Source organism: Euprymna scolopes, chromosome 22 (genome assembly GCF_053919585.1).
Source record: "Euprymna scolopes isolate OS-2025 chromosome 22, ASM5391958v1, whole genome shotgun sequence".
NCBI classification, from domain to species: Eukaryota; Metazoa; Mollusca; class Cephalopoda; order Sepiida; family Sepiolidae; genus Euprymna; species Euprymna scolopes.
The window spans coordinates 82,426,428-82,440,990 of record NC_136503.1 but is presented as its reverse complement, the minus strand read 5'-3'; the positions used below and the strand labels follow the sequence as shown (position 1 = coordinate 82,440,990).

General features: G+C 32.3%; 1 protein-coding gene across 2 annotated transcripts in view; it reads right to left on the bottom strand.

The window, feature by feature from the left end:
- Positions 1-14,563, bottom strand: part of LOC145243513 (polyadenylate-binding protein 4-like) — a 64,670-nt gene that overhangs the window by 33,821 nt on the left and 16,286 nt on the right. For both annotated transcript variants that reach the window (XM_080106480.1, XM_080106481.1), the window contains exon 4: positions 537-696. In XM_080106480.1, coding sequence (XP_079962606.1) covers positions 537-696 — 160 coding nt within the window. The remainder of the gene's footprint in view (positions 1-536; positions 697-14,563) is intronic.

Sequence of the window (14,563 nt, the reverse complement as noted above, 5' to 3'; positions counted from 1 at the left end):
AATCTGCTAACTTGTATAGTTCTTGACTTTTATCCAAGCAGTTCATTTATAATAGATAAAGCAGTTCATCTATACTATTCCATTAGTATATTTTCAATAAAAGCTCTCAATGATAAAGTGCCAGTTTGTTAATTTGCATTTCTTAATGTTAAAAATAAAGGATTACAATAAAAAACAAAAAAAAAGTTATAGTCAGGATTTGAAAAGGGAGAAGGATCAAGCAATTTTAAAATTTAACCTCTCCAACAAAATGGGAATTTCAAAATGAAAAAACGTAGTTATAAATAAAACTAGTAGAAAAACAAGTATATATTCATAAAATTAAAATTTCAACAAGATTAATTTATATTTTCAGAATATCAGGAGAAACAGAAAAGACATTGCAGAGGTTTAATCATTCAAAGGGAGGGGAAAAAAATAATGGAAGCAAATTAAAAAAAAAAAAATGCATAAAATGCCAAAAGAGAAAAAAAAGTTTCAACTTCTAGCAATAAGCCAATCTAAGAGGCAGTTAAAATTCCAGTTTATATACAAACCTTGGCACTAACTATAGTACCATATTTTTCAAAAAGCTTTTCAAGACTTTCATCATTCAGTTCTTCTCCAAAGTTTTTTATATATACATTGGTGAATATTTTCATTTTATCACCAAGCTGATGCATCCGTTCCCGTCGAGGGATAAATTTACCAACAAACCTGGTAACAAGATTAAACTAGGTCAGGCTCAATACAAAGACAACAATGAAAACAGTAAACCTTCAAGAAAACAAAAATAAACCAAGCTTTATTAATGGAAGAGCCTAGGCTCGATGCACAAGTACTGTATAGAGTAGTAACACACGTGTACATTTTATTTTCACTTTATCTGATGCAGCTCATTCGGATTTTCTACATGTATCAATTTGAGAAGCAGAAATCAGGTTTGGGGATTAAAAGTAGTGTATATGTCTGATATTTCCCAAAAATATATTATCTTGATGGAGGGGAGACTAAAACATACTGCTATAGTTTCAAATGATCTGAAATAACACAAGGGGAGACTTGATTCATGTTATATCTCTCCTCTGGTTTTTATAAATAAAGTAAATTTCACAATGTATAAGGATTATTTGATACTGGAGATATTCATAATCGTACCCTATTTTCAAAAGAGGAGAAATATAATATACGAGAAATCTTTGGAATAAAGTTTCCCCTTGCTATTATTTCAGATCATTTGAAACCATAGCAGCAAGTTTTAGTCTCTCCTCCATTAAGGCCAGACGTTTTGGGGGAATTTGGCGCTACCATTATATATATATATATATATATATATATATTACACACACTACTGAAATGCTCACATCTTTGGTTCTATGAGACACTACATAAAAATTTGCAGGCTTTTTGAAGATTATAATACTATTCTATGGTTAAAATTTTATGACAATTGGTAAAAACACTAATATATACGTGTGTGTGTGTATTCTTGTTCAGAATTCCACGCACATTTTTTCGTCGACAGTCCCGGGGTCGTTACTATCACTTAGAAGTGCTTATATACCCCCTAGATAATATCTAGGATTTGGGAACGCGCGTTGCGTCTAGATTTATTTACAGCGACTTTTACAAAATCATTGCTATTTTGGCTTCTAACATGTTGATTCAGCTTTTTCGTACAAAAAGCAAAACTAATTCAAAGCTAAGACACTGTTCTCGGCAATGGCGCCAGCAATCAGCTTTAGTGCGAGGAAAATTCCTTATATCAGACGATTACTATTCAATTTGGACAATCCCCTTTCAATGGGGAGCTGATTTCTCCCCAACATCTTAAGGAAACAAAACCAGCCAAAATTGAGTAAACAAAAAACTGCGCCGCAGTAAATGTTAACTGTTACTTCTATTTGATCTCATTAATGAGGTCAAATAGAAGTAACAGTTAACTTTATTGCGGGCACCTGTCAATTCAAACATCTTTCCGTTACTATTTCTTGGTCGGCGAACGGTTAACGTCGCATGTTTTTTTTGTTTTTTTTTCACTTATTTTCCAACTGCTCCTTAAGGCTTTGACTCTTTGACTTTTCCTACTTATGTACCAATTTTTTTTTTTTTTTTTTTTTTTTTTTAACTATTGCTTTCTGGACGTTCCGGCACGAAAGCTGAGAACATCCGGGCAACGATTTTTTATTCTTTTGTTTTGAAAAACCCAAAACCACACACACCTCCAAACACCCTGGTAACGCCGGGTATGCCCCCCCCCCCAGTCTATATTAAAAAGCTAAATTCAAGGAAAATCTGTATGATGTACATATCCATGGTAAAACAAAAATATCACATTCCAAAAATCATAAATTGATCAAGTAGTTTTAATTTTAAAGAATATCAACTTTTATGACCATCTTAGGCATGACCATTGCAGACAGTCGAGCGAAGACAAAGCAGTTGGTGAGTTGGTCAACAAAGTAGTACAATCAGTTGTAATGGTAACATCCTAAAACAGATTCATCACGACAAAACAAATCAATTCAACCTCATGAATCCATTTATCCCAATTTATATCCATGTTTAATTGTCTACAAATGGAGATGCAACACAAGTAGGCACATCACCATGGCCATCTTCACATGAATCCGTTAAAGAAATTGAAGGGGTGCAAGACAAGCTGCTGGTAAGGATCAAATTTTGGAAACCAAAAATATTCACAAGAATTTACTCTGTTGATCCAGACTTTCCAACACTCACCATTGTTGAACAGCACTCACCCTACACAGGTTGAACTGGCTTCCTCCTATCATGTCCTCTTGATTTCCACATAAAGATGGATAGTTGGTTTTAATTAAAACTAGCGGGGGTACCTGGCGTTGCCCAGGTTTTTAGAGGTGTGTGTGGTGGTGGGGGGAGATGACTACAAAGCGAAGTAATAACCCTGTTTAAATATTATAAAAACAATGTTTTAAAAAAAATAAAAATAAAATGAACGTGAGGCAATACAAACGGTCCAGCGGTGGCCGGATGTTTGAAAAACCATAAAGAGTTTGAGGGGGGAGTCTTGAACTAGAATCCTTGAGGTGAAAGCGGGGGGCAAGGGGGGGGAAAAAAAAAGTGATGAATTAACTAAAAAGTGAATTAGGTCAAACATCAATCCTGCAGTGAAGTTTGTTTTGGTTTAGTTTCCAAGATATTGGATTGAAAACCAGCTCTCCATAAAAAATAGGGGTGTCCATATGAAAGCAATTGTCTGATATAAGGTTTCCACCGCATTGATCAAAAGCTGATTGCTTTCTGGACGTTCCGGCACGAAAGCCGAGAACACACACCGTTTGAATTTAGTTTCACTTTATACTAAAAAGCCGGACAAACAAGCGACAGTGAAATAGCGCGAATCTTATAAAAGTCGATGTAAATAAATCTAGACGCGACGCACATTCCCAAATCCTAGATATTATTTAGGGGGGTATATAAACACTTCTAAGCAATAGTAACGACCCCGGGACCGTCGGCGGAAAAAGTCTTTTTTTGGACATACAAAAATGCATGCGTCCCATTTGCCTTTATATATATATATATATATATATATATATATATATATATGAATGGATGCCAAACCAATGAGCATTTTCTTTTTTAATACATTATAGAGTCACCGGTTATCAAAGTTGAGAGGCCACTCAAGGATATCAGGTAGACAACACTAATGATCAAATGAGTAGAAATCATGGCGCTTATTCATATAACAAAAAGGAAGAAAAACTTATTGTACCTATTTTTTTTTTTTTAACACTTGCATTTAACCCTCACCACTTAGATGTAAGGGCTACTTTTTGGGACCGTACCTAGGAAAGATTAACAAGATGTTGGTTTACATTAAATTTAAACTTCTGCATATCAGTACAGTTAGGGAAGCAGGAAGAGAATTCTAAAGTCTAGCTGTTCAAGGGGAAAAAAAACTATTAGAGTAGAAAGCCTTCTGTCATGGAATAAAGATTGTATATTCCCTAATTCACAAAATTTGATCAGTATTTACAAAAACAAATTTGCCATTTTTTACTAATAAGTAACAGGAGAGGGCATGTTTTTCTAGAAAGCTTAAAGGGAGGTAATCAGCGATTATTTTGACAGTTTCCATGTGCATTGGGGTTGTCTTCCCTTGTTCAGCGATTGTAATATTGACACTTTTCATCCTCGTCGAAACAGTAATATTTGGATTTTTCTATAAAAAAAAAAAAAAAAAAAAACCTACTTGTTCAAATTAAGTGATTTTTTGAATTTTTCATCTTCGCCCTGTGACTGATATGTACATCGTACAGACATTTCTGTATTTTCTTTAATTCAACATAGTTATAAGTGCCAATTTGAATAAGTACCAAAATAATTTAAGTGGACAGCTCAACAAGAACTTGCAAAATGACCATGTTACAGTTAGCTTGGAAGCAGTTTCATGGTATCATGCTCTGCAGATGAGCAATTCTGGAGGAAAAAAAAAAGCTTTGCTCCTAGAATTGTTTAGTTTTCGGCAGAGATAGAGAGCAAAGGAAATAGTTGATAGTGGTTGTAGTTAGACAAGTGTTTGCCATGAACGTTTTACAGTTTAAAGTTTTTAATGCTATTCTGAAAAAAAAAATATGGCCAATGAGAAAAAGTATCAGCAGCCAACCAAAGTGCTACCAAATTCTTTTAACATTTACTTTTTTTTATACTCGATTTAAATCATGGATTATTTTTTTTTCTGGAAGAAAAAAAAAAGTAGCAATCTTTGTTGGATAACATCTCATGTTACACAACTGCAAATTAAAATATTAAATAAGCAGTAGTAAGGCTTATCAGAATGTGGTGCTTGTCCAGAATTCCTTCCTTCATATTATAAAACAAAAATTCAAGAAAAATCTATATGTATGTATCCATAATGAAAATAAAATATACTCCAGAAATCACATAAGTTGACAGAGTAGTTTTCTTCTCATAAATAAATCATTTTTTAAACGATTAAGAATTCATAAGCATTACAAAAATCTCGCAAGTTTGAATTATGTCAAGTTATCTCCCTTGTTTTTTAAAACTATTTTCGAAATAGTGTAGCAGGACAGTCGCTCCTCGATTAGCCATAAAATTTCATTTTCTTATCTATATATATATATATATATATATATATCTAGAAAAGTAAGAATGTGTGTGAGGACAACTCTCAACCTATATACTCAACAAATTTTTGGTCTACAGAATTGAAATTCAGTATATAGGGTATTCAAACACGAGGAAAACTTTAATCCGTTTTCATCCGGAAAAAAAAGGCCCCTAAGGAGGGGGGGGGGGGTCATCAAATTTTTGTTTGTCAACGGTTTCACAACTGCGCATGCGCAAACCAGTCATATGACACCGTGTTTATGTTATAAGTAGGTTTAAAAACACTTTTATAAGATCGTGTCAAGCTGTTTATTGTACTTGACTCGCTGTCTTTAGGTTTTGATTTCAACAAGTATTTTTTTTTTTTACTTACAAGAAAACAATATTCGCAGGCATATGTCTCGCTTTCTTTCCATTTTTTTCTTCACTATATTGGGTACAATATAACAATCATTAGAGGATTGGCTCTAATAATGTGAAATCTGCATAAATATATTTATGCATATTTTATGACCGGGCTATGCCGGGCAGCTTGCTAGTTAAAAAATAAAACTACTTAGTTTAGGTGAGCTTTGGAATACTGTATTTTCTTTTCGTCATGGGCACATACATCATACAGATTTTTCTGCATTTTTATTTTTAAATATGGATGGAATTCTGAACAACCAAATTATTATTTTCATGCATGGAGCTTATACACAATTTTATTTGTGGGCCAACTATTTTATTGAAAAAATTGTTATTGATTAGAGTTTGCCTTATGATGGTTAATTCTTTGTGAGAATATAGTATATATGCATTCAATGAGTTTTTTTTATTTTTATAAGGGCTATTTTATTTTTGTGAACATTTGCTTTGGTAGTTGAGGAGGCTAGAGTTATATTGGTATATTTATATGTTGACGTTTAGTTTGGTTTGTGCTTAACGACCTAGCAACCTTTCTATGGTCATTTAAGGTCATGTATGTTGATGTGTATTGTGTAGGGTTACTATATGTAGGGTGTTTTTTTTTGTTTTTATTTCCTTTTTTAGCAGAAAATTTAAAATTAAAATAAGTTGCAGAAAATTTTATTATACAAACGTGATTTATTCCAAAGACTAATTTTTAGTATTTATAATTTGAATACAATCTTGCATACATGGCATAATCTAGAGTTTTGATTTTCAAAAACTGTACACATTAAATTAGGCTCTATTGTAGCAATATTGCGTTGAATGTCTTCCAAGTGTCTACTGTATCTGGTCTATCAGCGTAGACATGGACTTCACATATTCCTAATGAAAATAATCTAATAGGGTTAAATTGCACAAACGAGATCACCAGTTAACGTCTATTTTGTGAAATTATTTGTTTCAGTAAATTGATCATAGTGCACACTGTGTGACATGTACCTTTATCCTGCTGAAACGACATATCTGCAACATTAATGCCTTCCAGTTGAGGCACAAAGAAGTTGGTAATCACCTTTCTGTATCGCTTAACATTGACTGTTACACTATCATCACCTTTAAAGACATATGGACCAATGATTCCACCAGCCCATAAAACGCACTAAACAAGGACACACTATGCTTATTGTGTGCAGTGCACGTCTTGCAGGATAAAAATCATCGCTTAGAGTGAATGTAGTGTGAAAACCATTCATAGTTTCTCTTAATGGTTCTGATGTTCAATTACGATCATAAAACAATGTGTGGCTCCAACTGAACCATGATTTTCTAAATAAATTTGCCCAATTTTCAAACACTGCTCAGGTACAAATCTATGATGAATTTCCAAACTAAGCTGAACTCAAAATAACCGGTAGTTGCCAAATCTGCAATTAAAGTAGAGTTATCAATTTAAAGTTTGTCGACTCTAAATATATATATATATATATATATATATATATATATTCCTGTCATGTCACAAAAAAATCAATCAAGTCTTTAGAAACCTTTAGAAATTATTTTATGAAATATTTTTTTTTCCATTGCATAAAGAAAACAAAACGCCTTTACAATTAGTTTTCTTAGCATAAGTTGTCTAAATCGATAATATCTTACAAAAACTGAATTTACTTAAAAGGATTTTTTTTCTCTCTTCCCCTCTTTGGAAGCATGGTCTCAATTTGAATAAATCTAATTTAGAAAGCCAGGACAACTCAGCATTCTTTAAAAACAAACGTTTGTTTATAATACAAATTTTCAGTGATACGACACCTTCAGGGATTCCCTCCTGTTTCATCCTTCTATGTGGCAAGCAGCCAAACAAGAGTGAAGTCTATGTACTGTTAAAAACAGTGATATTTTCAATGCTCAATTCTTGAAATCATGGCAATGTGAATTTATTTTTCCTTATTTTTCCCCCCTTTACAAATTTTGTTTAAATTTAAATAGATCTAATTTACAAAGATGTTTTATATTGGAACCCTACACCAGTAAGTAGATTATGTTAACTAGTATGAATATTGGTAAAGATTACATTGGTATATATCAGAATAACCTAGTGCCAAATAGAAATAGACCTAGCTGCAGGTGGTATGATTTAAGTGTGTGTGTGTGGAGGGGGGTCACAAAGGTTTATTCGCTAGACAAAATGCGCTAGAAATGTAGGAGAGCAAGATGACGATAGGAACATCCAGCCCTGACACAACCTCCCTCAGATGTTTTATACACACCTCATAAAATTTAGGTAAAAACTAAGAGAAATCTGCATTTTAAGCTATATTTGAATAAAAGAACCCATTTTTTCAGAAGGTTGATTTTGGTAGAAATAAATCAGTGGACAACCTATTTTGGAACCCAAACGTTCCAGAAAATTAGCAATTTTGGGGCTAAAAATAATCCTCTTGGGCCTTAATTTCACCCAGGTATGTGTTCAAGGGCGAGAAATCAAAAAATCATAAAGGCACCAAATGAAAGACCTCGTTTTGACCAATTTATGTGCCACCATGTCATTTTTTTTTAAGAGGTCGTTTGGTCCTCCAAAGCAGAGCAACAAAAAGGATAACTGTGGTGCTTTTCCGGAAACAACTTTTGGACTTGGGGAGCAAGATGATAGAAAGTGTTTGAGGAAGAATGGAGAGTTTCTAATCAGTCCATCATTAGGAACGGTAAAGATGCGCTTGACAATGTAGGAATTCAAGTGAATGTAGCCTCGAGAGATTTTTACAACCACATAAAATGTTTATGGTTTTATTTCAAAGAAGCACTGAATTTAGACTTTGCTTGAATGTCTATTTAAAGCAGTATGAATAAAAATTGATCCAAATTTGTTATCTCGTTTCAAATGTACAAAGTTTTAAAAAGCATATTTTTAATATGAAAAGATTCTGTAAATAATCCAGAATGTGTGCCCAATGCAAAAAATGTAAACGGATATAGATTACGCTCCAGAGTATTTAAATTTTTTACTATTAAGTTGAAACTTTTGTGTAATGACTAACAACGGGTTAGAATACACAAATCGAAAGGAAAAAAACTTATTTATGAAGTGAAGTATTGACTGCTTATATATATTATATATATATATATATAAATGATATTTCAGATAAAATTTACACATTAGGAGCAAAGCATTTCACACAAAGTTACACAGCACTTTTGGTAACAAGTTACTGGTTTACTATTGCAAGACTCATTTATATAAATTCATACATTATTGAACAAATAGAATATTTAAGAGGATTCCAATAATTCTGTAGATTAATGTAACCCTTTCTTATGCTTTAAGCACTGCTTAGAGCATAATATTTTATAGATTTTACAAAGAAATTATTTGGCATTCAATTTATAGGATAGTAGGAGTAGGATCTAATAGTATTCACTGCACAATTTTTATATGAAAATAAATTATTCTTCAAAATTCGCAAGGTCTGTTGATTGTTCACCCAATAAAAAAGTATAAATAAAAAAAATTTTTTTTTTAAATTAAAAAAAAAAAAAAAAAAAAAAAAAAAAAATGCATTCTTTGCCTATTGTATTTCCTGTTTTGCTGATATTCACCGCAACTTATTAATTTCATCCAGTCAATATGTATTTATTTATGACAGTATATTTTTTGTTGACACCTTTACTTGCATAAACAACAAATACCATTAATAAATGGTTAGTTTAGCTTGAAGGCATTATTTATATAAGTTAAGCTTTCTCTATTGGTTGGGCTTATTAATGAAGTGGCTATCACAACATTTGTGCACACTTCATATTTTATAGGTTATTTTCTATTTTTATCTATGAAAACCAGTGTTAAACAAAACAAAAAAGTAGCAAGAGATTATATATATATATATATATGGTGTTAGTGCAGAGAGTGATCCGCGCTATTTTTTAAATCGTATTTCCAAGTTTAATTAAAGTTTAGTTTTTTTATTCAATTGTAAGGTTGAAGTATAGAATAGGTACAAAACACCCTCCCCATGTTAATGGCTTTTTAAATAACATTTACGTTCGGATCACTCTCTGCACTAGTACCATATACATATATATATACATTCATTCAGTGTTTGTGTAGATTTTTAAAAATACATTTTAAGTAAAAAAAAAAAAAAACCCATTACATACTTATGTAAGATCAAAAATGAAATATAGATCTGCCAGAACTATTTAAAAGAAAAAAAAAAAAAAAAAGATATTAGTGGTCCATCATTTTCTATTTTGAAATTGCAGATTACAATTTTGTCAAAATCAGACTGCAATTACCTCCTCTGGTTTTCAACATTAACAAATATGATAAAACTATAATTTGATTAATTTTATTTTAATTTATTTTTTTACTCAATCATTTTTTGTAATTTTTACTAATTTTCACATAACATGTTTTTACCTAAAATGCATTTATTTGAAATCCTATTATACTGCACAAGTACAAGTATCCACAATTCAAAAACTATTTTATAGTTCTCACCATAATAGTGGCAAAACTTTTTTTTTTAAATAGTAAGAGGTTTCCTAATTTTATTGATGGGTATAACCAAAAGCTACATAAAATACCTTTAATCAGTATGGCATCATATTAAGCAGACATTAGACCAAATATGATGATAGAGCAATAATTAGTTTCTGTTCTAAAACAAAAAATGTTTCCAACCATTTTGTTTTTTTTTCATTTTTGGATTTAATCCAATCAAGCTTGTTTCGATTACATGAGAGAAAGTGGTAGATATTCCTCTTTCAGTCACATGTCTTTACTGCTACTCAAATCACAAAATACAATTTCTGAACTTTTGAAATGAGCATTAATAATTTGTACAGGGTGGAACGATAAAATTGTTGCCCTAGAAAAGACGAAATGATTCCATTTCCGTTTGATTTTTTTTTTTTCTCTCTGTTGCAGACCATCCACTAGTTGGCCAGTTGTGTATGAATCCCAATGTTCAATAAGCAAGATTGGAAATGCACCGCTGTACAGCTCATGCTCTACCGATCCAAGCTATAACAGGATCATTGTCAGCACCCTCAAAATGCAAATCTGGATGGTTCAACGCTTGAGGGCACAGCTGAAGTTTCCAGCCACGATTATGGTCTTTGGTGTGGTTTCAAGTGAGGGCCACATTATATCTTTAAAGTCGGCTTGAAAGTCAATGCCTATGGTATGTACCTGAATGTGCTGAAGAGTGTGGTGATCCCCTGGTGCAATCAGGTGGCCACTGGCAGACCCTGCGTGTGGCAGCAGGACTCCGCGCTGGCCCACAAATCCAAAGAGACCAAGGCTTGGCGTCAGAAAGAAGTGCTATGACCTTATACTCTTCTCTAACTGTCCCTTCCCCAACCTGAGACCACTGGACTACTTTGTTTGGTCATACATTGACATCAACATGATCTCCCACAACATCAAAGCCAGCCTGATCGCTGCCATCCACAGTTCCCATTGGCGCTTGTAGAAAAGGCTTGCTCCCAGTTCCGGACCTGTATAGAGACGGTGATTGAGGCTGAACATTGAATAGATGTCAGCTCTACTACACAAGTTACCTGCATTGACTTTTTCAATAAAAGTTTTAGAATAAAGCTGTAGTGTTTTCTTTAGGGCGGCAATTTTATCGTTCTATCCTGTACATACTGATTTTATCTGCATTTTACCTTCTCTTTTTTAGTGCTACAGTGTTCAGGGGTGTAAGAAAGGGTTTCTCGGGTTCCAAAACTTTTCTCAGATACGAGTACTGCGAGTATAAAAATAAACTTATCTTAATGTGACAACTTTGCACTTCACACATCAATGTAAGTTTAATAATTATAAAATGGAATTTTACCATCAAAATAAAAATTCAGTTACAAAAATTTTTATATTGTAGAAATTCAGTTATATAATAAAATACACCAGAATTAATGTGTTTCTTCATAAACAAGTCAGCCATTTCAAATTTTTAGTAATAGTCGGAAAAAAATACATAATCATCTGGAAATTGAAATATAAGGATGTGAGTGGCCAATAACAAAATATTTAAAAATTGAGATGAATTTTCCAATTGGGAGAGACGGGGGGGGGGGGTATATCATGAATAACTGAATGTCCTTTTCCTTCTCAAAATCTCACTCATCATCATCATCATCATGCAGCCTCAGCTGAGATAGAACTCTCTACACCTTTCCAGCATTCTTTATCTGTCATAGCACTCAAAAGACCTTCCTTAGAGAGAAATGTATCTCGTTGTATCCTATCTATGGAAAAGTTAACTTTCATGATCGATTGTGAGATGATTGGTGCCTCCACAATACAAATGATGAAACAAGCTCATCTGTGGCACGTGCACAATGCCCAGCAAACTAAACACGTCTCTTACAAACTGAGATTGATGCTCTTAGTAAGTTTCCATATACCATTTCTAGAGTTGGGTCATTTCACCACAAGAGACTCAAAAGACATGTAACATCCATCCAAACGCTGTTGTTTTGCTGAAAGAATCCAAGTTTCAGATCCATAGAATAAGATTGGCTCAATAAGTATGCGGAAAAATTGGATTTTGAATTTGCGAGCAAAATTGGATTTCCAGATCTTATTCATTCTGTTACAAGCATGTCATGCCCTTTCTAATGATGTAAAGTGCAGGATTACGTGAGCTTCTAGGTTGATGCATCAGTCCAGTGTCATTTATTGTATCCATGATACGCATGATGTAGTCCATTGCAATGATAAAAAGATGCAAGCGTATCACCAGCTAGAATCTCAAAAGGTTCCGTTTCACCATCTGGGGCCAGAACAGTGGCCTGTGTTTGTATACAACACTTTCGTTGCTCCAATGATTTCTACTGGTATGCCGATTCAAGATTTTTTAACATAGTCTCACGGTTGAGTCGAAAGCTTTGCTGTAGTCCAAAGATAAGAGTTATTTTTATTGCAGAATGTGATTTCTTCAGTTATTCTTTGCAATGTGAGCATTTGTCCAAGAATGGAGCGACCTGAGCAGAAACCATTTTAAATCTCAGTAAAGCAGTAATACAGTAAACCCCCCCCTTCCATAAAAAAAAAAAAAAAAAAAAAAAAAAAAAAAGTAAAACCACATGTAATCTCTTAAAAAGTAAACACCTTTCTACAAAAATACACAGGATTTATCTCCCATAGTAAAAAAAAAAAAAAAAAAAAAAAGAAAAAGTTAACCACCAACTATAAAATGCTAAAGTGGCCTAAAAATAGGGGATCATTTGAGATTAAATTCATATACAAAACAGTTTCATTTTTCTATCAAGTTTATTTTCAGGGTCTTGACTCGATTGTCTTAAATTTTTGTTCTAATTGATTTTACCAGTTATAGATTTCATATGCACATGTTTAGCAGTATAAAATCGTTTTGATTTCAATGTTACAAAAACATTGATTTTTATCTTTATTTACTTTTTATAAGTTTTTTTCTTATATATACATGTGGAAATAGACTTTGCAAACAAAATTTGTCATTTCTCTTGAGAGCTTTTCTACACCATTTTTCTTTTGGCATATGAAGAGCTGCCATTAAAACTTAAATTTAACAACCCAACCTTCTTTGAAAAAAAAGAAAAATAATATCAGATAGTAATAAATAATTAAAATTATTTTAACAAACCTCTTTTCTTGAGGTATGCATTAGTAAACCAACAACTTATTGCATTTTCTCCATTCTTTTACACAAAATGTTCCCATTTTTAAGAGGTTAAAACAATTTAAGATATTTCATTTTGTACGAGACAAACTGCCTATGCGTTTATGTTGGATAATATTAAACATTACAAAAAATTCATATACGATTCAGCATTATTTATATCTATGAAAGTGAGAATGTGTGTGTGTGTGAGGGCAACTCTTAACCTATATACTCAACAAACTTATTTTCAGACTTGAAATTTGGTATTTAAGGTATTCAGACATGTGAAAAACTTTTTAATCTGTTCTCATCTGGAAAAAAAAGCTGCTAAGGAGTCAAAATTAAAAAATTTGTATGTGGGAATAATCAAATTTTTATCTATTTATCAACTGTTTCACGACTGCGCATGTGTGAATCGTTCACGACAGATTCCTTATGTTAATAGGTAGGTTTGAAAACACTTAAAGATCATAGCAAGTTAACCTAATGCTGATCGTACCTGACTCACTGTCTTTAGGTTTTGATCTCAGCTCCAGTATTTATTTTACTTACAAGTGAGTTGTTAAAAAAATTCTGGCATGCACTTTGTTTTTAAAGGAATTTAACGTTACACCTAATACCAGGTAAATCTGCTAGTTTTTAATAAATACAATATGCTTATTTTTATATATACAAGTAACAAGGTTCAATGTCCCTTTTGGAGGCTTTTCAGAGATTTTCAAGGCCTCCAGACAAAATTCAAAACATTCGACATAAGAATATGATAAACCAAAAATGTTAAAGTCATTTTCATACAAAACAATATGCCTGTCGACAATCATTTACATTCCCCGATCTACTTATATTTGGCCAACCAAGCGCGATTAAATGTTATTTTCCCCATTGTAGATTGCTCTATTCTGTGTTCATTTTACTTTTAAATTTTGAATTTCTGAAATTGTAGATACAAAAGTTACGTCCCTTTAACACAAAACTACCTGAAAAATCTATATGAAAATCAGATGGTTTCGTTATTAAGGGACATAACTCTTGTATCCACAATAGAGCGTTGTATTTTAATTTTATTTTCAATATTTAAAAATAGTTCAAATGGGTTTTTTTATTAGGTTATTGCAAAAACGCTTTTTGACATGAAGTTGAACATCAAAAATTTTGCACCAACCTAATATTGATACTTAAAAATAATTTAATAGTATTTATTTTGATTTTATTTTAATATTGCATGATAAATTTTTGCTGGGCATAAAAATATGATTACGACATTTTCCAGGTTTTCTAGGTCATAGAAATAAGGCATTTTCAAGGCAAAAGTAAAAATTCAAGGATTTTTCAAGCTTGCGAACATGCGTAAAATATTACATTCAAAAAGTCACCTTTAAATATAGAGATGAGTTTACCCAATTTAAATAGTATTTTTTTTTTTTCAA